We start from the raw sequence: 26,469 nt of genomic DNA on the forward strand, positions 1-26,469 counted from the left end.
AACTATGGATTACATTTAAACTGAAGTGCTGCCTCAATATCTGGAGTCACTGAGCTTTGAGGAGATTCATTCAGTAGCAGCAGTAATGATGATGGTGCCATGCAGCATGCTAAGTAGTGTCTACGCATTTCAGGTGGGTGCTGTCATCATTCTATCTTACAGACGAGCGCACAGGTTCAGAGAACGTGCATGGCTGCCCAGAGTCCCTCAGTTGGCAGAGCCAGACCCTGGCCTCTTCGTCCCATCCTGGTTTCTTTCCACCATCACTGTTTTCTTTCTGAACGGAGAACTCTGGGGGTCAAAGATACCAAGGGGGCAAAATGGTGCTGCTGAAAACAAACCGCCAGTTTTATGAATGTTTATGAGTGTATACTCTGATTTACGCAGAGATGAAAATGGGATTTGGGTAGAAAAGTAGAGGCTCTTTTGAGGTAAGTTAGAAAGACCAGACTTGAAAGGGATGAAGATCCCTTTCTGGGCTCTTTGGTGTGAACATCAGGGAAGTAGAGACTCTGCAAAGCAGGTGGTCCCAACCTCAGATGGAGGGGATTCTGACCATGACCCCAGGCAACAAGGTACACTCAACTCCACCTGTATTCCACTCTCCCACCTGCAGACACCATCCCCTGTGGCTACAGTAGTCTGGGAGCCCCAGGCCCCACAACAGAGTCCAGAGGTAATACTTCCTTCCTCTGCTCAGCTGGAACTCCCTCCATTTGTCCATCTCCTTTCCTGAGGATTCTGCTCAGAATTCAGGGCACCTCACACCTCTAGGAAGGTGTAGCACTATGTCCCAAAGCAACTCAGGATAAACTTTATAAAACTCGAGGCAGCTCAGAACCTCTCGAAATTCTCTGAATATTCCCCTCCAAGCTGCCCTGGGTGGGCAATTAATCTCCTGATAAATGACATGAGGTGCTGGATTTCAGCTTTGGGCAGTGTCAACACTCCTACATCCACAGTTGTACAGAAGGAGGTCAAATCTTCTTAAAAGTTATACAACCATACACTCTAAGGAAAGAAGCTTGGAACATCCCTCTTGCCTGGCTGATGTGTGCTGAGATTAAATTCGGATTGAGGCTGACTGTTTGGGGTGGGTCCCAGCTTCTCACTGGTTCACTTGTCGTCAGGACTTACACTTGGATGGGGAAGCCACAGACAGGGAATGTGAGATGGACTTGGGGTCTTAAGAGCCACACCACCACATCTGCTTGGTGGGGGCTTGGAGGGCTCCCCCGCTGTGCTCCAGGATGCGGATGGTGCAGACAATACTTGTGGCTCTTAGTGCTCTTGTTCTTTCTCTGCCAGTGGTTACAAACTCTTACTAAGGTGGAGACACTAAGGTTGAGGTCATCACAGGTGCTCACCCCAGCCCTTCCTGGCCCTCTGTGGGGTATACACGCTGAGGAGGCTGCTCAGCTCCCTACCCCCAAAGCTGCTCACCATGACCCCATAGCCAGGCCTCAGCTGATTGGACCAGCAGTGGCCACATGACTGTGGCTGGGCCAATCAGAGTCTTTCTCCCCACCACAACCTCATAGGCAGGCCTCATGGGGCCTCAGTTGATTGGACCAAGAATGGCCACCTGACCACAGCTAGACCAATCAGTCTCTCTCTCCTGGGAAATCAGCACTGAAATTAGATAGAGAGGTTCTGTCTGCTCATGGTTGATGATGGGTCTCTAAGAAGTCTACACTTCCTCATCCACAATTCAGAAATTCAAAAGCTCTGAAAACTGCAAGCATTTTTTTTTAAAACATATTTGGCAGATACATTAGACAGCAAAATTAGCCTTGACTGACGTGAGACTGTTGGTAGTACTCAGTATCCCACTTAGAGACTGTTCATGGGTTGCCTGGTAGAGATGTCTGTGTGTCTGACTGTGGGGTGCTTCCCAGGACCCCACTGGGATATTAAATAATATATATTTGATGCATGTTGTTATTTTACTAACACCTAAAATGCTCTGGACTCCCAACCACATCTGGCCCCAAAGGATTTGAATACAGGATGAAGACTTCATAAAAGGTGCAATGGGCTGCCCATCAGCCTGTAGGCGGACAAGTTGTGAGAAAGCCAGTCTATAGCAGGAGCAGGAAGAAATGGGTCACAAACGCAGGCTGTGGCGAACACGGAGAGAAGGTCCTGACATCTTCAGAGGCCCTGGCCCCAGACCTTCATCCCGGCCCTGGGGACCTGTGAGATACCCTGCATCTTCGCAACCACTCTCTTTTTCATTAAGCAGCTCTAGCCGGAGTGGTCAAGCTGGAGTCAGAGAGCCCTGACCATCAGACCTTCCATCCCTTGGGAGGCTCAGACCCAGAGGGGGTTCCACCATGTCGGGGAGAGGCAGCTGGGAGAGGGAGCTGGGAAAGCACCTCCACGTCCAGACACAGTCTTTGCCAAGGCCTCTGACACTTCAATGGGCACGTGGCCTGCTGGCCTGGGCGGGGAGGACTAAACTCTTGAAGGCTTCCACTTAAATGAGATTCCACAGGGAAAGCAGAAAGGGGGTGGGTTTGGCAACAGGCCATCTCAATGGGTTTCTGTCTAAAGGCTTTTCCACTTAGAAATATTTTCTAAGGAAAGTCTTTGTCTTCTTTTGGAGGTGGTACGAATTTGTGGTCCTGAGCCCTCCCTTGGAAAATCTACCTCTGCAAGAATTCCCTTTTTTTTTTTTTTCAATAAGAGGAAAAAGAAAAAAATATAGCTTCCCCTTTCTTGAACTGTGCGTCACTCGCCAAAGAATTCCACAGCGATAGCAACGCTATGAATAGGGCAGTCATAATGGGCTTCAGAAGAGCCCAGAGCCCAACCACAGGAATCGTTCCTCTCATGGCTGAGCTAGAATTGTGCCTTTTATAAACCGAGTTGTGAGAGGAACACTTATAATCTCTATTCTCCCCCTACCTTCTGAATTGGGCATTTATTATTTTGTTTTTATCCTCATGAAATGCTTCTTAAAACAAAACAAAAAACCCGCTGGCTTCTGTTTATATTTGAGAAGGAAATGAAACCAAATATGCAAGAAGTCATGACAATTCCACCCTAGAGGGGGATGTGTCAAGCTACCCTTGCAAAGCCCTGTACTTGGGGTCTCTCCTTCAAAGGCAGAGTGCTTACTGTCCTTATCAAGTAGGGTTCCACTTTTCAGATCAAAGGTGGTGGCACTCTGGCTGTAATTATTTATTGCTTTGGCAGAAACAAAAAGCGAGTGGGTAAAAACACATTCTGAACACAATGAGCTTCCCCAAATAGCTGTACTTGGAGGCTTCCTGTAAGGGGGATCTGGGCAGACATCAGCCTCAGCCTCTGTAATGATAAGGAACCAAGGAGCTCAGTGATCCAAAAGTGGTTAGAAGTAAAATAGAAGTTTAATCTGGACTTGGAGAAATCTGTGGAAAAACAGACATTTCAGTGGGATTTCTGCATTGCATAAATGAGGCAGGAAAACTGAAAACTGGAGCAAGAGACCAAGGAAAGAATAACAAGGCCTTGCACATGGCAGAGAGGAAATGAGAGTGGGTGAGTCCGTCTTAGACCTGACCTCTTCTTGCTCCCAAGACGTGGGAGAGGACAGACAGGGGACCTAAACCATCCTTATCTGGTAGTCTGGGGATGGTTGAAGGTTTGGAAATGAAGCTGCTTCTCATCAAAACCTGCCACTGCGCTGCAAACACGGCAGCCCCTGCCAGCAATATCTTCCTTCCGATTAGGGGTCCGAGTGCGCCTGGGACGTCTAGAAGCCTCAAATGTCTTCCTGCATCAGACGAATGCCCAGGCAGAGCCACAAGGCTCTTTTGTGAGCCCCAGCTTCCAGCTGCCTGTCCCCTGTTTGGGAGCACGGGTCTCCCTCTCCCTAGTCTGCAGGGAAAGCCGAGGGTGTGAAGGCTCCATCTCCCTGGAAATCTGCTGGTTAGGCAACAGGGTGGCTATAATCACACAGCTCCCAGAGGTAGTGGTCTTTGTGAAAAAGGAAAACGTCTGGGGGAGCTCCCCGATGCTTTAAAATGAGCCTGCGGCTGGGTGGGCTGGTATTCTCTGCTCTGGTTTAGAACATCCCACGTCAGTTTGAAGGTGACGGGTCAGGTTGTTGGGTTAAAAGCTGCGGATCTGAGGCCAGTATTCCCTGTGCTGCCTGGGTCTACCCCCGTCACAGTTATGCACGCTTGAGCTTGTAACAGAGTGTATATTTCAGAGGTTCTTCAGATCACAGGGAAGAAACCTAAGTCCTGGCACAGGAACCTCATTCTCCTGCAAAGTATTCTGCCTCCTGCAAAATACTTCAGAGGCTGTGTAAAAATCAGGCCCAGTTGCTTGAGTTCTTATTGAAGCATCCTCACTCAGCACTCGTGAAATCTTTCTGTCTTACTGGAAGCCAGCTGGTTATCTTCTGAGTCAGCTCCTCCGGAACTGAGCTCAGTTCCCTCCCTGCTCCTCATGCAGCAGCTTAGACATGTCACGTAACCTGTAACCTCTCACCTTCTGCACGGGTGGTTTTGCATATTTAATGAGATGATATAAGCAGAGCTAACTTGAGCCTGGCACATGGTATGCTCCATAAATGGGACCATGTTGTCATCATTATAACACACTCTTGTTTCCTGAAGATGAACAGAATTTTAAGCATAAAAAACCCTGAACTAGGCCCTGGGAGATTCTTATGGACAATAAACAAACATCACATATCCTATAGACCTGATACCCCACCTCGAATTTTATCAGCCACTGGAAATGCTTGTAATGTCCAGTGGGCAGAGTCTCTTGATTTGGGAGAAAACTCTGGGAAAGAAAATGTGACCTGTGCTTATTATCATCTTCCCCAAGTTGTAAACTGTCCTGGAACAAAACAAATACAAACACATAGATACAATAAACAGAGTAGTGGTTACCAGAGGGGAAGGGGGGTAGGGGGAGGGTAAAGAGAGTCAACTGTATGGTGATGGATGGAAACTTAACTGCTGGTGGGGAGCACACTGTAGTGTATACACAAGTGAAAAATATAGTGTTGTACACATGAAATTTACATAATGTTATAAACCAATGTTACCTAAGTTAAAAAAAAAAACAACAACTTTACCCAAACACTCCAGTCAAGGAGTAAAAGCCAACCCAAGATGAACCAAGAAAAGAAATGCAAGAAAGCGTCACCACTGGAAAGAGAAACAGCAGACACACAAACCCGCTGTCCTGCTCCTGCAGAGCCTCGCTCTCCTCAACGCTGGCCTGGGCCCAGCAGCACGGGTATTAGATGGCAGGCTGCCAGCGCACCCGCCTTGCTATGAACATAACGGGGGTAGGGGGCGGGCAGGAGGTATCTGGTCCACTGCCTGCCTCACAGCTGCTTTTGGGAAATCTCAGAGCTGGGTCATCCAAGTTCAACTCCCTGTGGGTCCACGGCTGAGCTGGGCAGGACTGGAGTGTCCTCTTGGGTGGATTGTGGGGGTGGGGATGCCCTGTGGGTTTTCCTAGGAGGTGTTTATGGTCTTGGGGAGCGGGGGAGGGAGGCCGCTCTGAAAGGATGCGCCATATGCCTTTACCGTCAACCACCACTGCTGTCAGCAGGCCCTTCTTCTTGCTGCTCAGCCGGTCATGCATCTGGCACTGCTGGTCACGGAAGCTGGGCAGGCCCTTGGGGCAGGGCAAGTTCTCACAGACCGCGTGCTCCACACTTGCGCCCAGGCAGTGCGTGCCTCCAGGCCCCGGGCTAGAAGGAAGAGAGTGGTCTGCGTTAACCAGACAGGCTGCGGAAATAGCAGGGGTGCTCGGGGTTCGGCCTCTCTTTCCGGAGGGGGAAGGGGCAGGCGAAGTTTCCAAAGCAATCCCCCTCTCCTCTTACACACCAACTCTCAGCAATCCCAGGCCCACGATGATGACATGTTAAGTGAGCCATCAGAAAAATGCATCCAAGAACTGTAAATCAAGGTCATCTGGAATTAGAATACAGTGAGGATCAATCAGTTCACCAAGACGCACAAATTGTGTCTTTCATCTGAACTTAAAACTTGACCATCTGTAACACTGAAAACCCCAAGGGGAATTTTTGGTGTGTGTGGGTTTTTTGATTTTTTGTCTCCTACAAAATGAAGACCTTTAAGTGGCTCCTAGCTATACTCCAGAGGTCACTAAGTTTCAGGATGGGTAAATAAATAGCTCTCATTTACTCTGTAATGAAAAGAATAAGAATGACTAATTCACTTGTTCATGGGCTTTGGGTAGAGACCAGCCGTATCCCAGTTTTGCACCCTTTACCTGGCAAGCGTGAGACCACATGTGCTCCATGCTGTGGTCTTGGGTTCCAGATGCTCTGTGCTTAGTCTGGGGCTTTAACCAGTGCTGGAGACCCAGTTGTGTTCTCTGGCCATGTCTGCACATGGGAGGGGCACTAAGGAGGAGCAGCAGGACCCTGGCCTAGCTGGCTGACGCTGTCTCTGCCCGGCTCTTCCACGAGGCCCTGGATGTCCTCTTAGGACTCTGACCTGGGCAACCTCAATGGTACCCTTCACCTCCACGATGCCAAGAGCATCACGATGGAGTAAGACTGTCCCCACCCCCTCGCACCATTCCCCCAGCACATTTTTATTGAAATTCAGCACAAATCACACCTGCTCCACTCAATGACTTTTCACAAACTGTACACACCTGTTAGCAAGGTGACATTTTTTGATACACTAACTATTTCATTTTGAATATTTCCTTTCCTCTCTCTGCCATTTCTTGTGTTCAGACAGTAAGACCACCCTATGATGATTGCCTTATGGAAGAGATATGACAGCAGAAGGGGGCAAAAGTCTTTAGGCTTTTGTGTCACAATAATCTACACCAGGAATCCACAAACTTTCTCTGCAAAGGGCCAGACAGTCCATTTTTTTGGCTTTGTGGGCCATGCAGTCTCTGTTGAAACTACTCAATTCTGCCACTGCTGGCCAAAAGCAACAAAAGACAATGTGTAAACAAAAGGGTGTGGCTATGTGCCAATCAAACTTTATTTACAAAACCAGTGGTGGGCCAGATTTGACCCATGGGCCATAGCTTGCCAGCCCCTGGTCTACATAAATGTGTTCAAGGAAACATCTGGAGTAGGAGGAAAGGCGCCGCTCATACCTCCATGCCCACCTCATACACCCCAGACAACAAACACCTCTCCCACCTGGGAGTGGAGGCAGCCTTGAGAGATTACATACGCTAGGGGCTCCACAGAGGGTTCTGAGTTTTGATCTCAAAGTTAGGGAACAGCAAAACCTCTCTAAGACATCTAGAAGAGAGGGATCCTTTGTTCGTTTGCCTGCCCATAGTACCAGGGAGGCAGCTAGAGCTCAGGGAAACGACTGCATGGCATGCTCGGATAGGTGGAGCCTCAGACCACCTCCCCAAGAGCCCCAGGCCCAAGTGCCAAGTGTGGGTAGATGAATGTATTTCTATGCCACAAACCATGGTGCAGAAGGAACAGAGGGGGGCTGGCCCTGATGAACCATGTGGACCAGCAAGAGGGACATCTTTTCTGCAAGAAGCGAGTTGCACATCCCATGGCTGGGACCAGAGAAGAAATGGGTGAGGCAGAGATGCTCTATGGTAAGAAGTTGTGGGTTGAATTATGTCCTTTCTAAAATTCATATGCTGAAGTCCTAACCTCCAGAGCATCAGACTGTGACCTTACTTGGAAATAGGACCACTGCAGGTGTAATTAGTTAAGATGAGGCCATACTACAGTAGGGTGAGCTCCTAATTCAGTGTGAATGGTGTTATTATAAAAGGGGGAAATCTGGAGACAGACACCCACAGGGAGAACACCATGTGAAGATGAAGACAGAGATCAGGGTGATGATTCTACACTCTAAGGAATGCCAAAGATTGCCAGTAAACCACCAGATTCTCCCTTACAGCCCTCAGAAGAAGCCAACCCTTCCAAACCTTGATTTTGGACTTCTAACCTCCAGAACTGGGAGAATAAATCTGTTGTTTATGCCACCAGTTAGAGGGTTGTTACAGCAGCCCTAGGAGATGAATACAACAGACATCACAATAACCAGATGCATCCTCAACCGAACTTAGATGCGGACTCAGGGAAAATGGGGCAAAAACTCCTGAAGTGATCAGGAATCCAACATGGACTAGAATGGAGTGCAAAACTACAAATTAGGTTGTTGCTAAAAAAATAAAGGAAGCTACATTTCCTACACACCTTAGGGTATGGACTGAGATTTGCACATGTCATGTAATTAACTTCCTGAATTGTCATCAAGCTTTGTTTTAGTTTCCTTTTTAATTTCCTCCATCAATTGAGTTTCCCAGATTTACGTCTGACTGACCCTCATATACCAACTACCTTTATGCCTCACAGCAGGTAGGTGGAGAGTAGATTAGATGTGACATAAGAGAACTCCTGGATCCAGCAGAGAGTGCGCCTGAGAGGGGGCAGCCCATGAGATACCACACGTGCCTCAGGATGCTTCCCTCCTGAACTTATCCTCTTTCTTCTCCACGTCCAATCTTCTCCCACAGGCAAGTCTCCTTTCAGCCCCCATCTGGCTCACTGCCCCATCTTCCCCACTCTCTGATCCCTAACTCTCTGCCCATCCTTAAGGATACCTCCATCCTGCAGCCTATTTTTCTTTCCTACCTGGAACCTCTCCTGACCCTGCTTGGGTCTCTGCTATGCTGCTTATCATCAACCTTGTGAAATAGTCAGCCGAGTTCCTGTTTTCCTCTTATTCCTCTGCATCCTCAAGCAGAGAATCCTACATAGGCTGGTCTTTAATAAACAGTAGTTAGACTGAATTGAACTATATTATCAGAATTTATCTTAAAAGGATCAAAAGACAAAGTGATGTCAGGGAAAATGGTGGAGTAGGAAGCACCAAGAATCTCTCCACCTGTACCAAAACTGTATTGGCAAAAACTGCCTGAAGTAACTATTTTGAAACTCTGGAGTCTATCCGAAAGCTTGTAGCCTCCAGGAGAAAGCTTGGCTGGTAAGATGCGGCTAATTTTGGTCAATTTCAACCTTGAGTGTGGTAGTGGCTATCTGTACACCATGTCCCCTCCCCATGGCAGGTAGCTGTGCCTACATTCCTGGTGTGGCTTGCTGGAGCCAGGGTGGACAATAAGGACCTTGTCCTCCAAATATCAGAGTTCTGTGTTCTGATTGCTCAGTGCTGCTTTTGATTTCTGAGGTACGGGCATAAGGGCTGGCCACCACTGCTGCAATCCCTACCAGCTGCAGCCCCTACCAGGGAATTTCAGTGAGCAATACATTTAAAAAAATTCTTTTTCTCCTTTTAGGAGCCAGATATTTAAGGATTAGGTTATTCAGAAGCAACTGCATATATGGGAAAATTTAGAAAGCCACTAGGTTTTCCCAAGAAGAGATGAAGGCTCAGAAAAGGCCAGAGAAGACCTTACACTTCTTCAGTTTGATCCCCAACACAGAGAAATTTTTCAGTAGCAAAGAAACGGTAAATCCGGGAAGAAGGAGGAGAAGCTGATTTCCAGAGGTACATTGTAAGATTCAAATGTCCAGTTTTTAACAAAACAATCACAAGGCATATAAAGAAACAGGAAAGTATGGCCCATTCAAAGGAACAAAATACATTGGTAGAAACTGAAGGAAGCCCAGAGGTTGGGCTTACTAGACAAAAACTATAAAACAACAGTCTTTAAGATGCTCAAAGTGCTAAGGGAAGACGTAGACAAAGACAAGAAAATGATACATGAAAGAGTGAGAATATCAATAAAGAGATAGAAATTATAAACAGGAAAAAAACCTCTGAAGTTGAGAAGTACAATAACTGAAATGAAAAATTTACCAGTTGAGTTCAAAAGCAGATTTGAAAAGGCAGAAACAAAAATCAGGAATATACATTTGTTCTATGAATTTGTCCTATGAATTGAAATATTGAGTCTGGGGAATGAAAAGAAAAAAGAATAAAGAAAAGTAAGCAGAGGGGATCTGTGGGAAACCAGTAAGGGGACTAAGATACACATTATGGGAGTCTCAGAAGGAGAAAAAAGGAGCAGAGAGATTATTTGAAGAAATGATGGCTTAAAACTTCCTGAATTTGAAGAAAGACATGAATCTACAATTCAAATAGGATAAATTCACTGAGATGCACTATAATTAAACTGTCAAAGGACAAAGAGAGAATCTTGAAAGCAGCAAGAGAGAAGCAACACATCACAGACAAGAGATCCTCAGTAAATTACAAGCCTATTTCTAATCAGAAACCCTGGAGGCCAGAAGTCAGTGGGTTGATACATTCAAAGTTCTCAAAGAAAAAAAAAATCTATCAACTAAGAGTTCTATACCCAGCCAAAACTGTCATTCAAAAGTGAGGGAGAAATTAAGATATTCCCAGATAAGCAGAAGTTGAGGAAGTTTTTTACCATCAGACCTGCCCTAAAAGAAATGCTTCAAGTTCAAATGAAAGGACACTAGATGGTAACTTGAAGCCATATGAAGAATTAAAGCTCTCCAGTCAAGCAGCATGATGCTAAGCTTTATCAGAACCAGCTACTAGAGAGACCCTAGAGGAGGGACAGGCTTTGTCTCTGGTTCTGATATGTGACTTCTCCCTGTAGGCTCCTGTGGCCTGTGATGCATGCCACCTCCCTCTAGGCAGCTTCCGAGGGCAGCTTCTGAGCACACCAACACTTTGGGAAAATTCTCAGCCTGGTCTCACATGCAGTTTCTCCTTTGGACGGTTTTCCCTGACACCACTAAGTGTGACTTCCCAGAGATTTCCACCAGGGCAGCACCTCTGCAAACGTCTCCCTCATCCAGTGGGCCCTGGTTGTACCCTCTCCCACAAGTCCAAGGAATTTCAGCCCTGGGTGTGTGTGTGAGGGGGGCACCCTCATCCATATTTGTTCCTTCCTTGGGTGCCCTGCCTCAGACCTGAAGATAGGGGCTGCTTCCTGTATCTGCTCTTCCTGTGTCTCTAGAGTTCTTTACATCTTAGCAGCTAATTCCCCAATACTACAATCACCTGTTATAGCTAATGCTTTTTTACATTAAACTTTCCCTGTTCAAAAAAAAGACCAAAAGAGTTGATTTTTCTAGCTTTCCTTTGGGTCACTATTTTGAACAACATGGGAAAAGGGAGAAGCAATCCACAAGCAGCATGATTTTCTACCCAAATCATCCCAGTTTCAATATGTTGATCTGTGGCAGGACCCTGCACTCAGCCCACTCACTCCTTAAGATGGTGTCAATAACATAGGCCATCTGAGTGTTACCGTGACACCAGTGAGGGCCTCCTGGGTATACACTGGTGCTGAGACCACAGAAAGAGGCCCCCTATACATGCCATAAAGAAGACGGAAGAGAATCTTTGCAGGAGGAAGGCATGTCTGACAGGAAGGTCCACAAGTAGCTTATGAACAGAAGTTCTGGGGGAAGACTTGGAGGAGGGGCCAGCTTTACCAAGGAACCCACGCTAGGTGAGTTGACCAAGCTTGAGTTGTATGGACACAGGGCCTTCAGGAGATGCTGTGCTGGGGCTGCAAACACAGGCAGGAGAGATCACCCTCCCAAAGTCTGAGGAGCAGAGGGCTGGGGTTCTCACTTACCCTGAGTTATACAGTGTGGATAAAATACAAAGCACCTAGGAAGGTCAAAATAACAGAAACCAAGCTTGAGATGGCTAAAATGAAGGATGGTTACCATAATAGGATTGGTGGTAGAATAGAGTCGTCTGTTTCTGAGAGCTAGATGTAGGTCCATGACTGACGCTCAGCCTTTCCCACAATGGCTGGAAGGGCTCCAAGGCTCCATGAGGACTCTTGGAAATGCAAGGGGAGGTGGCAGCATATTGAAATCTCATCCTTGAGGACATAGGTAAGAACAGAGGCACTTTCACATTAACAGTGATCATACACTAATATGCCCAGAGGGCTTACACTCTGCCTGCTCTCCATAACCGTTACGTCATTAAGTCGGCACAAAGAATCAGAAGGGGGATCCTCACTGCACCCTTCAGATGAGGAAACCAAAGCTCCAATATGTTAAATGACGCACAGTGGGGAAGTGAGTGGTGGAGATAAGAAAGTGTGACTCACAAGTGCTCCTGGTTGCAGCAGGAGCAGGTTAGGGATGGGGGCTATCCACTGGCTCCTGTGAGGCGAGGAATGCCAGCCTCACCCACTGAGACAGGCATGGGGGGTGTGATGGACTTTCAAGATGCTTCTCCAATATCAATCCCCAATTTCTATTTGTACTCTATCAGGACTTTCTTAATATGAACAAATTACAGTTAGGGGAACCACTGTCAGAAACCAGTGTCAGAACAGTGTCAGAACCACTGTCAGAAACCAGAAACCAGTGCCTGCGCCAGTCAGGCACCACAGTAACCACCTGCATGAGTTATCTTACAACACGAGGTCCTGGTAAGGGATGTAGAACTAACAAGCTACCACCATCCAGAAGAATTCGGGAAAGGTCAGAAGGAGAGAGGAGATGCCATTCCATATGTCCTGCCAACCTCCCAGAATCCTTCTCGCTGGAATCCATCTTGGCTGAGCAATGCACGTGCCACCAGGAAGGACCCTGAGTCAGAATGATTGGCCAGAGACAACCCGGAAACTAATCCCATCACCCTAAAACCCAAGACTGCGAGCCACGTGGCAGAGCAGTCCTCCTGGGTTCTCTTACCCTGCTGCTCTCCGCCTGGGCACCCCTTCCCAATAAAGTCTCTTGCTTTGTCAACATGTGTGATTCCTCGGACAATTCATTTCCGAGTGTTAGACAAGAGCCCACTCTTGGGCCCTGGAAGGGGTCCCCCTTCTTGCAACAGTAGGAGTTTAGACATAAACCCAAATGACTGGAACAGGCAGGTCACAGGAAAGGATATCCAAGTGGCAACTACAGACACAATCAGATGCTCAGCCTCACTGCTTATGAAAGAAACGCACAGGACAACCTCAACAAGATACCACTACACACCCACCAGAACGGTCAGAGTGGAAAAGACATACAGCACCGAGCACTGGGGAGGCTGGGGGCAGGTGGAAGCTTACTGCTGCTCAGGGCAAGGGGATGGCATGGCCACTCTGCAAACCAGGCCCTCACCCTGTCACACACGCACCAGGAGCCAACACGCACCTGCATGCATGCCCAGCACATGCGCTCCACCGTGATGAGCAGTGCTGTGCTGGGAGCCACATACTCAAGGGTAGGTGCCCTTTCTGCACATTACACCATCAGATAGATGTTTAAAACAAGGAAAAGCATAAGGTAGAGAGGCTGGGGGGAGAACCTGGAAAGCGGAGAGAAAATTCGGAGAGAAAGCCGAGTCCCTCTGAGCTCCTGTTGGGTAGGACCGGCTCCTGCCAGGTGGGTCCCAAGGGCCCCAGGCAGACCCAGCACAGTGCAGGGAAGCACGAAGGTCTGCTCAGATGATCAGCATCACAGACAGCAGGTCTGCCCTTTCCCTGGATGACAGGCAGCATTCAGGTGGAAGGAAGAGCAAGAGGCAGCTGAGCGGCAGCGCTTTTGGGTTTTTTGCTCTGCTCTATTGAATGAAGGTAGATCAGAAGATAAAGCCACCACAGTGGTTAAGATCCGCTCACCACCCAGAGACAGGGTGACTTCAGCGGTTCTGCCTCCTGTTCTTGCACCAAGAGCTCCGAGGAGCAAGCAGGGCACAGCCGCGGGATCAAAGTGCTGCAGGGCTACTAATGCCCCCGCAGGGCAGCCGCCATCCTAGTGTTAAGGCCTCCTCTGAAAAGCACCAAGTAACACATGGAACTTAGGCTCAAGTGCAGAAAACTGTGATTTTTAAAAACTATCCCTGTGAGTACCTGATACGTTAAAAGCACACGTATGGGGGTTTCACTGTGGAAGCAAAAAGCCATTACAGGAACATAACTTCACTCCCCAGGGTCTTGGGAGGAGGTGGGCTGCTTTCCTTCCTGATGCTCAGGGTGTGGACGCTGTGTGGTGACCCTAACGCACTCCTGCTTCTAAGATCCACTCACCTCCCCATCCTTCCTGTGCAGAGCTGGCTTTTCACACAAGATCAATGGAGCCTTTTCTCCCCACCCTACTCCCCAGCCATCCCCCAAACACAAGCCTCCTGATGGGGTACCAGAACTCACATTAGAGATGAACTCTCTGCATTGCAGTCTTTTGGCAAAATCTCCCACTGACAGCGACACAAATTATGTCAGGAAAGGACAAGCTTAGGAAGCTGGATTAAAAACACGGATGGTCCCCAAAGCCTTGATGTTAGTTGGCAAGAAATAAAAATTCCAATAGCTGTAAAGACCAAGACTAGAGAAAAAAAATGGGGGGACTCTTTTGCCAGTATTTTGGACAGTGAATAAACCAGCTGCAGAAGATGGGAAAGGTGCCAGGAATATAAAGTGAAGGGGGTGGGGAGAGGGTGGTGGGAGAGTTCCAAGTAGATGTACATAGCAGTGAGATTTGGACATTCTTGGGAAATCTCAAGGCAGTGAGCCTGGTGATTTAAGGAGTGAGCTGGGAGAGGACGTTGTTTTGGTCAGAGCTTGGCTTGGGGCCTCCATCAGCTGTGCTTTGTAACAATCACCACCTCAGGCCATTCTGCAAAAGCAGGCTGACAGCTACTGCCTGGACTTCAGCAAACCCTCTCTGCTCCTGCATCTCCCTGGGAGGGAACCAGGACTGCTGCAAAGCTGCCCCCCAAGGCCAGCCTCTTCTCTTCCCGTTCACCTGGGTGGTTCCATGAAGGTGAGAAACCTTGTAGAAAACTACAGGGGAATAAGAGCCTGTTGCTTCAAAACAGGAAATGGAGCTACACTCTTATTGCAAAAGACTGGACCGACTACCAAGGCGTAACTATGATAGGAGCAAAAACATATTGTTTCTCTCACTTGGAATAAACAAAGCCAGATTATGTTTGGAGCTTGCTCTTGAGATGGCTCTGAGCACCTCTAGCTGTGAGCACAGCCTCACTGGGGCAGGGAAGTCACAGGTGAAGATGGCCCTCATGCCCAGGGGCACCTGGACCCCATTCCTGGCTGTTCACAGCTTGTGGGCCTCAGTGAGGCTAGATGGTGCAAGGGAAGGGGCCTACCTGGTGACCCACCTCCTTGGCATAATAATTCACAATAACCTTTGTGTTTTTTAAGGAAAGACAATATTAGATGTGTGTTTTGCAGCACTGGAAGATCAGAAAGTTTGCTTTTTCTCAGCAAGCATGCGCCTAGACAGTCAGGTGGTCAAGTACACATTACAGAGGGCTGGTCTGCTGTGGGCATGGAAGGAGGATGGGGCCCAACAGCTCAAAGGTCAGTGGGGGAGGACACAGTGAAAACAAGTGAGCAAATGCATATGAGTAATTATAAATCATTATAATACCTGTAACGTTAGGAAAGGGTGCAGAGAGAGCGTGTAGAGCAGGCACCCACCTCAGGCAGGGTGGTCAGGGGAGGAGACCTGTCTGAAGAGAAGACACAAAGAGGGCAAAGGACTCCTGGAAGAGGGAAAGGAGCACCGACCCAGGTCTGGAGGTTGGGGCGTTGTGTCTGACAACAGAAAGGAGGTGCAGTAGGTTGAATAGGGTGGTACCTTCCCTGCAAAGACAAACCCACCCAGAACCTGCAAATGTGACCTTAACTGGGAAAAGGGTCTTGCTAGATATCATCAGGATCTCATAATTATGAGATGAGATCATCCTGGATTAGGGTGGCCCCTAAACCCAATGGCCAGTGTCCTGAGAAGAGGTGGTGAGGAGAAGCACAGAGAAGACGTCCACATGAAGGCAGGGGCAGAGGCTAGAGTGGTAAGTCTATAGGGCAGAGAAGGCCGGCAGCCACCAAGGGCAAGGGGACAGGAGAGCAATGGATTCTCCTTCAGAGTTTCAGGAAGGAATCAATCCTGCTGACACCTTGACTTCAAACTCCTGGTTTCCAGAACTGTGAGAGGATAAATTTATATTGTTTTAAGACACCAAGGGACTTCCCTGGTGGTGCAGTGGTTAAGAATCCGCCTGCCAGCGCAGGGGACACAGGTTTGATCCCTGGTCTGGGAAGATCCCACATGCCGCAGAGCAACTAAGCCTGTGCGCCACACTACTGAGCCTGTTCTCTACAGCCCGCGAGCCACAACTACTGAAGCCCGTGAGCTTAGAGCCTGCAACAAGAGAAGCCACTGCAATGAGAAGCCAGCGCACCGCAATGAAGGGTAGCCCCCACTCACTGCAACTAGAGAAAGCCCACGCAAAGCAACGAAGACACAACACAGCCAAAAATAAATAAATAAAAAATAAAATAAATTAAAAAAAAAGACACCAAGTCCTGGTAATTTATTATGGCAGTCACAGGAAACTAATACAGGGGCCACGGTGAAGAGCATGGAGTTCATTCTAAGTGCAGCGGAGAGTGAACAAAAGGGCTGAAGCAGGAAGAGGTATAATTGGCTTTACTGGTAAGTGGATGTCTCTGGCTTTCTGTGGAGAATGAATTTGGGGGCCGGGGGGATCATGTGGGAAGCAGGGAGGCTGATGCTGATCGTCCGAAAGGACACTGGAGCCTCGCCACTGGGTCCAAACCTGACCGGCCGTTGCCCAGCTGTGTGACCTGCAGCAAGTTACCTAACCTCCATATGATTCAATTTTTAACATGTGCAAAGGGGACAAAAAAGACGCCTCTCCCTTATGACAAATTTAGGTGATTTACTATGTGCAAATGTCTAGAAGGGAACCTGGCACCTAGACAGGGCCCTGCGTGCCCTGTTCTTATCATTATCAGAGATGGAGGAGGAAGAGAGGGGACAAGGGGCCATGCATGCACTCAGGGGCTTTGAACTCGACCTGTGCAACAGCTGGTGGTGCTATTTACTGAGGGGGACGTGGGCTGGGAGGGGAGTTTGGGGGAGGAGAGATCGCAGCTTAGGAACCATCAGGTTTGAGGTGTCCAGGAGAAAACCAAGGGCAGTTGGCGGGACTATGCCCCTATAGGGGGGTGGGGACTTTATCCAGTTTTGCTTATCTTAAGTGTACACCAAGCAGGGTCCCTGGCCCTGAGTTAGGGCCCTGTGCAGGTTTACTGAAGGCCACATGTTGGAGAGGCATCTCCGAGGAGGGTGTTCTCTCTCGGGTCCTTCTCCAGTTGCCCTGCCCCACGGGGTGTTGCTGGAAGACTTCCCTCCTGGAGATGTGTCAGAGCCCACAACCACCTGATGTGCTGAGACCCATAAAACCCCTCAGCTGTCCACATGCGGTAGTCCTACAGATTCCCCATTCCTCAATGATAAGATGTAGGAAGGGGACAAGGAGAGATGAAGTTCATGACCGCCAGTTGGGGGCCACTTGATAAAGCAGAGGAATGGAAGAAGGTTTTTAAAACAACTTTGGGATTTCCAGAACAGCCTCTTTATGGGGCCAATGGGCCTGGAGGGGTGCAGCATGGGAAATCCCATGGCAGTACAGGCCAGGGTGGGGGGTATGTTCACTCAGCCCTCTGAACTCAGGGGTCTCTAGGAGCCTCCTATCACAAAATGCCCCTGTGCCCAGAACAGAGAAAGCAGCTGGGGTGGGGACAATGGGCAGAGCCGAAGCATGGTTGCGGGGGTGGGTGCGCCTTAGCCGACGTCATCTTCACAAAACACAAAATCAGGTCCCATGAAAATTGTGCCTAACACATTTGCTCAGCATTGATAACATCTTATTCTTGCAAGGATGCCTTCACCTAAACACAATCCTATTGTTGACCATCTTGGGACACAGAGTCCTTCCAGAGGTATTTAAAGGGTCAGATATTCCCCTACTATGACATTTACTGGGTGTCACCTGACCTGGGATGATGTATGTAATGTGCCAAAGGAGAGCAGTCCTTGGCCAGAGCACCTGAGCTCCAATCACAAACATGAAGCACCCATGACAGCCACAGCCTTTGCAAACTGTGCTCTGCACTTAACAAATCCTTTCTCCTCTGAGCCTCAAAACAGTGCTGCGAGGTAGGAGGTAGGGCATGTGGTCTTGCCCCTGTTCTTCTCCTGGTGCTAATATCAAGAGGGGCCGTGTAGTAAATACAGATCATGTACTTTACATGCATTCCCATGGATTTTTCCAATTTTTAGATGGATAGGAAGGTAACAGCTGCCTGTTGCTATAACAAGTGGCCCTGAGGGCTTCCCTGGTGGCGCAGTGGTTGGGAGTCCGCCTGCCGATGCAGGGGACACGGGTTCGTGCCCCGGTCCAGGAAGATCCCACATGTCGCGGAGCGGCTAGGCCTGTGAGCCATGGCCACTGAGCCTGCGCGTCTGGAGCCTGTGCTCCACAATGGGAGAGGCCACAGCAGTGAGAGGCCCGTGTACTGCAAAAAAAAAAAAAAAAAAAGTGGCCCTGGGATTTGAAGCCTTGTCTGTTCTGGCTTTGAAGCCTGGCTCTTCCTACTATACCATGCCAGCTCCCTGTAAAGGAGGAAGCTGAGGCCCAGAGAGAGAAGGGTCTTCCTTGAGGTCACACGACCAATAACCAACCAAACCAGGCCCAAATCTCCAAACCATGATTCCAAACCCAGAGCTCTCTTCTTTGGGCGAGAGGTGGAACTATTTTAACATCATCACAGAGAAATGGAAAAACTGAAGCCACTATTAACCTCTCACCACTTAGCTAAATAGGTTTTCTAATCATCTACCCATCTATGATGGCAAATTTTATGTACCAACTTGACTGGCCATGGGATGCCGAGACTAAAAATTCTCCCTGGGGGTGTTTGTGAGGGTGTTTCCAGATGAGATTAGCATTTGGATTAGTGAACTCCTAGAGCAGTTGCCCTCCCCAGTGTGGGTGGGCATCACCCAATCCACTGAGGGCCTGATTAGAACAAAAGGCAGAAGGAGGCCTCACTGTTTGGGCTGCAATGTCTCCTCTCATCTTCTCCTGCCCTTGGACTGGGATTTACATCATGGGCTCCCCTGGTCCTCAGGCCTTCAGACTCAGACTGAATTATACCTGGGCCTTCAGCTTGCATGTGGCAGATCACGGAATTGCTCAGCCTCCATAACCATGTGAGCCAATAATAAATCATACGTATATGGCTATTGGTTCTGCCTCTCTGGAAAATCCTAATATACCACCTATGCTTTTAATTAAGAATTCACTTCTAAAAGATTAAATACCTACCTACTATCTGTCAGGCACTCTGCTGGGTGCTAGAAGGAAAAGTTTTAATAAGACAATACATAATGCCAATGCTTACAGCACTACCAGAAAATACAGTGTTCCTGACATTGACTAAACTGTGAGCGTAAGTTTTCCTTTAATCTGGAGGTTCTCAACCTTGGCTGGTCGTTGGAGTCGCCCAGAGAGATTTGGCACATCTGATTCCTCGGCCCCACCTGCAGAGTTTGTGATTTAATTGGTTTGGGATACACATTGGACATTAGAATTTTTAAATACAGGAGAGGTTTGCTAATTATTCATCAATACGATTTAATTGTAGATATAAACCATTTCCTTTCAGTCATAATTTATAACTTGCTCATTTTCAAAAATTAATGTGATGGCACACAAGATGTAAAACAGATAATTTAAAGAAATATTTAAAATGGGAAATTTCAAGAGAAAAGGAGAAAAAATAAACCTGTGATAAAGGAATTATTACAGTTAAGCATAAGATCTAGCCCTGAGTTTTTTGGAACAAATGTGTAGAGGTGAACAAGGATTATGGCATCATCATAGTCAATAAAAGGAAGCCTATGAGGAAACAAAACTAAAAAACTATTTTCTGTCAAACAGTTCTAACAGGACAGGTGAAAGATATTTGGATACAAAAGAGTGGAACCCACAAATGCTTTGCAACTTATCAACAGCCAGGCTGCTCCCAGATTAGCATAACCAATTTGAAGGTCAGCCTCACTTTTCCGAAGGTCTGCCAGCTTCCCTGGGATAACCCTTGTCTAAGGCAGCCAGGAAGCAGGCCGGGAGGGATTCTCTTCCAGCTGGATGAGAAACGGTTCTACCAGGGCCCACGCAAGGAAGGGTAGCCAGCTCCCCACAGGACTTACTGCATCTCTGTTACAGAGAGAGTTCTGTTTGAGCTGAGATGCCATCTGATGCACACAATGCCTGGCAACCTGAACCTTCGGTTCAAGTTCACTTTCCTTCAGCTCAAATCAACAGCGGGAGACAGACCCTGCTCTGCAAGGCAATGCGAGCTGCAGTTTGGAAACCCCGATCCACGCACCCTGGAGAAGGCTGGTCAGGGGGACTTACGGAGGGTTGTCGCATTTCCTCTGCCGGAAGCGGGCTCCCGTGCCACACGTGCGGCTGCACATGCTCCAGCTGCCCCACAGGCTCCAGTCTCCATCCACGTGCTCCGGGATGGGCGTCTTGTTCACACACTCCCCCGCGCGGCACCACTGAAACACAGCAGGGCAGCAAACCTGCTTACTCACTGAAAACTGAGATCCCCTCCATGTGAGAAAACACCACGCCTCCGAAACCCAATTTTTGTTAATTTACACAGAAGTAGACTATTTCGGGGTGTGTAAGTTTGCTAACTCTGGTGACATTGGTGACATTCCTTCCATATCCAACCTGACACTGCTATGGCTCTGGGGTTTGGATTTTGCCCTAAACTTCCACGTGAATGTGTTCAGTGGAGGTTCTCTAAATTCCCAGAAAAAGGATGAATTCACATGGCTCATGGAGAAACCTATCTTCTGCAAACTGTTTAATGTGAGTCTCTTTCTGAAAGGCAGTATTTCCTGGCTCTGTAGTTCTGAACTTCAGGGTTGGGATTGGTGCTTGGAGATGATACAGCTGGTGCCACGTGGGAGAACCTCGGCTCTTTCTGAGGATAAGAGAAAGCCAATCCTTGAAAATAATTTCCCAACGTGTGTGGCACAAACCCTGGGGCAGGAGATGTGACTTAATGGTCCTGATCACAGCAACTCTTTCAGTTCATACAATAAGACTAGAGAGAAAGCCTTAGGCTGTGGCTGCTGGTCGTGAACACCTCTCCTAACACTTGCCAGTCTCTCCTGTTAATGAAGATCAGGCTGAAGACTGGCGCTCTTAACCGCTAGTATTGTTCTCATTAAAATCATCTTACGACAGCCTTTTCTGCACGGCAAGTGATCCTGTTTTTCCATTTACGGTCTACTGATATAAAAGTTTTAAGTAAATTCACTCATGTGACAAAAGGAGTTAATTTAATAAAAATATTGAATAAATGATTCCCGTATAAGAAAAACAGGAGAGAGCTGAACATATCCCTCTGTGCCTTAAGTGGGCTCCATGGAATTTCTGGGGTGGCCCGGGGGTGCTTCAGGGGCTCCTGAGTGCAGTGCGGACCACCTTTCAGAAGAGGTGCCAATGTGCAGGGGATATGGGGTTGCCTGCTGGGGGCAGTGAGAAGCTGGGTTACCTTGTCTGCCCCACACTCTGTGCCATCCAGGGGAGGGTCCAGTTTGGTTTTGCAGGATGTATCTCCTTCCACCAGGCACCACAGTCCAGCGCACATCAGATGCTGCTGACAAGGGAAGGAACGTGACTGCCGAGAACTCCGCACACAGGTCACAATGGGGCCGGAAGGTGGGACTCCCTGACTGGTTTGGATTTGGGATTTGAAACATGAGGGGAAGAAGGAGGGTCATGTATCTGGATATCAAAAAAAATAGATGCATCATTTCAACTAGTTCATTTAGCTCAACAAAATTCCATGCATTTACTCCTAGGAGGGCTCACCTCCTGGAGGTTGAGCTCAGCAGTTCCTGCACTAGCATCCGATGCAGGCTGGGGCCTGGGAGCCCTTAACAAGCAGATACATTCAATGTAGGAAGGTACAAAGCAGATTCCCACCGGTCCTACAGAGTGCATGGGAAAAGAACCTCAGCAACCAAGCCTCCTCAGGGCGGGCTCGCTCTGGAGCTGAGGCTGGTGCAGCTGCTATGCGGCCTCAGGAGTGAGAACCCAACAGGTGATGTAGGCTCAGGGCTGCCCTGGGGTTAAAGAGGTAAACTTCAATCCTCCCTGAGGTCACCTGCTTGCTAGCTCCGCTGAGCCACCTGTGATTTCTTATAGTATTTCACCTAGAGAGTTTCTTACCATCCACGAATATACAATTAAAATAATTCTACTAAAACAGGAAAAAGCATTTAAAAACACAGACTCCCATTTTCCCATTTGTATTAATGGGAAACTTGGACATGGGTAAAGTACTCAGAATGAGACACTTTATCAAAATAACTGAAGCAGATATGGCTGGTGTCCTCCCCATCTGCCTCGGTCTCCCCTGCAGGACTCAGGGCAGACACCGTCCCCCCACATGTCCTGCTGCTTCCCTGATCTGCCTGTTAGAAGCTGTTCTCTGGCCACGGAGCAACCCTTAAACACAAGGGATGGGAGCTGGACACCCGTCCCTGGGTGGAATGGCTCTGAGGCAAGGTCCACACATCTGGCAAGGTCCCAGGGGTGGTCTGTTGTCCGCCCACCAGTGCACCTTGCTTGATCGCCCCTCATTTCCCTGCCCCCTCACAGTGCTTCCTGGGATCACTTCCCAGATAAACTCCTTGCACCCAAATCCTCGCCTTGTGGTCTAAAAATTGAGAACAGATGTACTTAAGGCTCTTTGAAAGATGCAGTGCTTCCAGGATGCCAGACCCAATCATGGCGACAATGCCTGAAGGCTCCATCCTCCAGGGCGCGGCCGTGGACCGGAGGGTACACCTCAGGCAGGGTCCCCACGTACAGCTCAGGGCAGTCCCTGCGGGGCTCGTGAGGGTGTGAGGACTCAGTATAGAGGCCGGCTGTTCCAAGTAATCGCGAACATCTGCGCAGAGGAGACGCGCAACTGTGCTGTCCAAAGTTGGAAAATGTTTAGATGTTGAAGGGACAGAAACAAAGGCGCAAAGGGAGGGAAAGCAGAACCGCAGGCTTGACAATGAGCTCAGAACAGCCCACAGCCCTTTTTCATTTTTCAAGTATGTCAGAGCTGCTCTGTGCCCCTAAAGAAGTTGATGAGTCGAGTGGAATTTTGCACATTTGGGTTCAGAAAAGCCTCCACATTCCCATTATTGTCCGCCTCTCAATGGAGTGGTAACAGGATGAGTGGCTGGAGCACAGCACCACCTGGTCCCCATAAAGACCAACGGCACCTTGTTAAGTGTGTGATTTCATGCACTTTGACCTAAGAGCTCTTCCAGAGCATGGTGTCAGTGTGTGGACACGTATTCATGAGACAAGGCGGGCCCAGGAGGTGAATTTATGGGGTAGGAGTGTTTAGGATTAGGAGACCTAATTGCCCCTTAGGAGAGAGAGGAAGACAGTGGTGTGTGAGCTTTATAGACAGTGTTTTCTCGTAACTTTTCTAATCATCAAAGAAAAGGAGAATGAGGTCAGGCAAAGATTTCTTAAACAGAACAAAAAAAGTACTAGCCATAAAGGAAAAAAATTTATGAATTATACTATTTATTATACTATTATACTAATTATACTATTAATCATACTATTTAATATTAAATATTAAAATGAGCTGGAGTAGGGAAATGTTAAAATGAAGAACTTTTTTTTTTTTTGGCTGCGCTGGGTCTTCATTGCTGCGTGCAGGCTTTTCTCTGGCTGCGGCGAGCAGGGGCTACTCTTTGTTGCAGTGTGCAGGCTTCTCATCACGGTGGCTTCTCTCATAGTAGAGCACGGGGTCTAGGTGCGCAGGCTTCAGTAGTTGCAGCACACGGGCTCTGTAGTTTCGGCACACAGGCCCCAGAGTGAGCGGGCTTCATTAGTTGTGGTGCACGGGCTCAGTAGTTGCAGCTCGTGTGCTCTAGAGCACTGGCTCAGTAGTTGTGATGCACGGGCTTAGTTGCCCTGTGGTATGGGGGATCTTCCCGGACCAGGGATTTAACCCGTATCCCCTGCATTGGCAGGCGGATTCTTAACCACTGGACCACTAGGAAGTCCCAAAATGAAGGACTTCTGTTTATCAAAGACAACTGTAAGAAAGTGAGAGATGTTTGCAATGGGAGAGAGATTTGTAAGGCACAGAACCAACAAAGATTTGTATCCAGAATATATATAAAACAAACCCCTAAAACTCCTACTGATCAATCAAGAAAAAGACCCAATAGAAGAATGGGCAAAAGATTTGAACAAACATTTCACATAAAAGGATATATAAACATACAGGATGGCCAGAAAACATGAAAAGATGCTCAGTTTCATTAGTCATCAGAGAAAAGCAAATTAAAACCAACCAGCTAAAAAATAGAAACAAACAAACAAAACCAACCAGCTACCTCTTCACACTGACCAAAATGGCTAGAACGAAAGAGATGGAGAATACCAAGTGTCAGCAAGGATGTAAGAATACCAAGTGTCTCATAAACTGATGATGAGATTCTTAGTTCCACAACTTTGGAAAACTCTTTGACAGTACTTACTAAAGCTGAAGAAATGCAATACCAGCAATTCCACTCCTAGGTTTGTATCAAACAGAAATGTGTGTGTACGTTCACCAAAAACATTGTCAAGAATGTTCACAGCCACAGTATTTGTATTAGTTCCCAAGATGGAAACAACCCAAGCACCTACCAACAGCAGAACAGGTAAATTATGGTCTATTAGAACAATGGGATACTATACGACTCCATGTATATGAAGTTCAAAAATGAGTAAGAGAAAACTAGTGTTGGAAGTCAGTTTAAAAACAGACGAGGATGAGCAGAAAAGGTGACTGTAAAGCTGTAGCCTCTGACCTCAGCTTGGCCACCAGCATTGCTCTGTGCGCCCAAGCCAAGCAACTGCCTTTCTGTGATTCATTTTCACAGCTGAACAAATGGGGTGGACCACACCAATGCTTGTCACTGTGATGACTTCTAGATGGATAGCTGGCATTCACGTCACGCTTTACAAATGACAAAGTGCTCTGACGTCTGTCATCCTGAGGCTCATGAAAGCCCTGGGAGGCAGGGCTTTCTCTATTTTTTCCCACTTTTTGTTTTTTCTTTTTTTGAAGTAGATGAGTTTATTACTCATAGGTCCTGCAATAATTAGAGCAAGTCTTAAGGGCTCACTCAGGGAGGCCAAGGCAAGATGCAGGCAGAGAGAGTGGCAATACTTGGACTCATGCCTTTATTAGTGACCATAGGTGAAATTCTTTGGGTTTCCCCAGTTGAGTGTGTACTGTTAAATTAGAACCAAAATGTGCAGTATTTTCTTTCTTTTAAAAATTTTTTTTATTGGAGTATAGTTGATTTACAATGTTGTGTTAGTGTCAGGTGTACGGTAAAGTGAATCAGTTATACATATACATATAGCTACTCTTTTTCAGATTCTTTTCCCATATAGGTCATTACAGAGTACTGAGTAGCATTCCCTGTGCTATACAGTAGATCCTTATTAGTTACATATTTTATATATAGTAGTCTGTATATATCAATCCCAATCTCCCAATTTATCCACCCCCCTATCCCCCCCAGTAACCATAAGTTTATTTTCTACACCTGTGACTGTATTTCTGTTTTGTAAATAAGTTCACTTGTACCATTTTTTTTTTTAGATTCTACACATAAGCTATATCATATGATATTTGTCTTTCTCTGTCTGACTTCATTCAGTATGACAATCTCTAGGCCCATCCATGTTGCTGCAAATGGCATTATTTTGTTCATTTTTGTTGTTGTTGTGTTGGGTCTTCGTTGCTGCACGCGGGCTTTCTCTAGTTGCGTCGAGTGGGGGCTACTCTTTGTTGCAGTGCGTGGGCTTCTCATTGTGGTGGCTTCTCTTTGTTTCAGAGCACGGGCTCTAGGCGCGTGGGCTTCAGTAGTTGTGGCACACAGGCTTACTTGCTCCACGGCATGTGGGATCTTCCCGGAGCAGGGATCGAACCCGTGTCCCCTGCCTTGACAGGCAGATTCTTAACCACTGCGCCACCAGAGAAGTCCCTATTTTGTTCTTTTTATGGCTGAGTAATATTCCATTGTGTGTGTATATATATATATATATATATATCTTCTTTATCCATTCCTTTGACAATGGACATTTAGGTTGCTTCCATGACTTGGCTATTGTAAACAGTGCTGCAGTGAACATTGGGGTGCATGTATTTTTTCGAATTATGGTTTTCTCCGGATATATGACCTGGAGTGGGATTGCTGGATCATATGGTAGTTCTATATTTAGTTGTTTAAGGAATCTCCAGACTGTTCTCCATAATGGTTATACTAATTTACATTCCCACCAACAGTGTAGGAGGGTTCCCTTTTCTCCACACTCTCTTCAGCATTTATTGCTTGTAGATTTCTTAATGATGGCCATTCTGACCGGTGTGAGGTGATAACTCATTGTAGTTTTGATTTGCATTTCTCAAATAATAATAGTGATGTTGAGCATCTTTTCACGTACTTTTTGGCCATCTGTGTGTCTTCTTTGGAGAAATATCTATTTAGATCTTCTGCCCTTTCGATTGGGTTGTTTGTTTTTTTTGATATTGAGCTGCATGAGCTGTTTGTATATTTCCCACTTTTCCAACGAGGAGGCAGATGTT

General features: G+C 47.4%; 1 protein-coding gene across 3 annotated transcripts in view; it reads right to left on the reverse strand.

The window, feature by feature from the left end:
- ADAMTS17 (ADAM metallopeptidase with thrombospondin type 1 motif 17) overlaps nt 1-26,469 on the reverse strand; it is a 351,891-nt gene that overhangs the window by 111,561 nt on the left and 213,861 nt on the right. For 2 of the 3 annotated variants that reach the window (XM_027083226.1, XM_027083227.1), the window contains exons 11-13: nt 21,355-21,459; nt 20,199-20,344; nt 5,541-5,707 (exon numbers count right to left, since the gene is read on the reverse strand). In XM_027083226.1, the coding sequence (XP_026939027.1) occupies nt 5,541-5,707; nt 20,199-20,344; nt 21,355-21,459 (418 nt within the window). The remainder of the gene's footprint in view (nt 1-5,540; nt 5,708-20,198; nt 20,345-21,354; nt 21,460-26,469) is intronic. The other variant, XM_027083228.1, reaches the window with a different exon arrangement.

Source organism: Aethalodelphis obliquidens, unplaced genomic scaffold (genome assembly GCF_003676395.1).
Source record: "Aethalodelphis obliquidens isolate GAN/ISIS:26980383/991018 unplaced genomic scaffold, ASM367639v1 scaffold49, whole genome shotgun sequence".
In the NCBI taxonomy this organism is placed as follows: domain Eukaryota; kingdom Metazoa; phylum Chordata; class Mammalia; order Artiodactyla; family Delphinidae; genus Aethalodelphis; species Aethalodelphis obliquidens.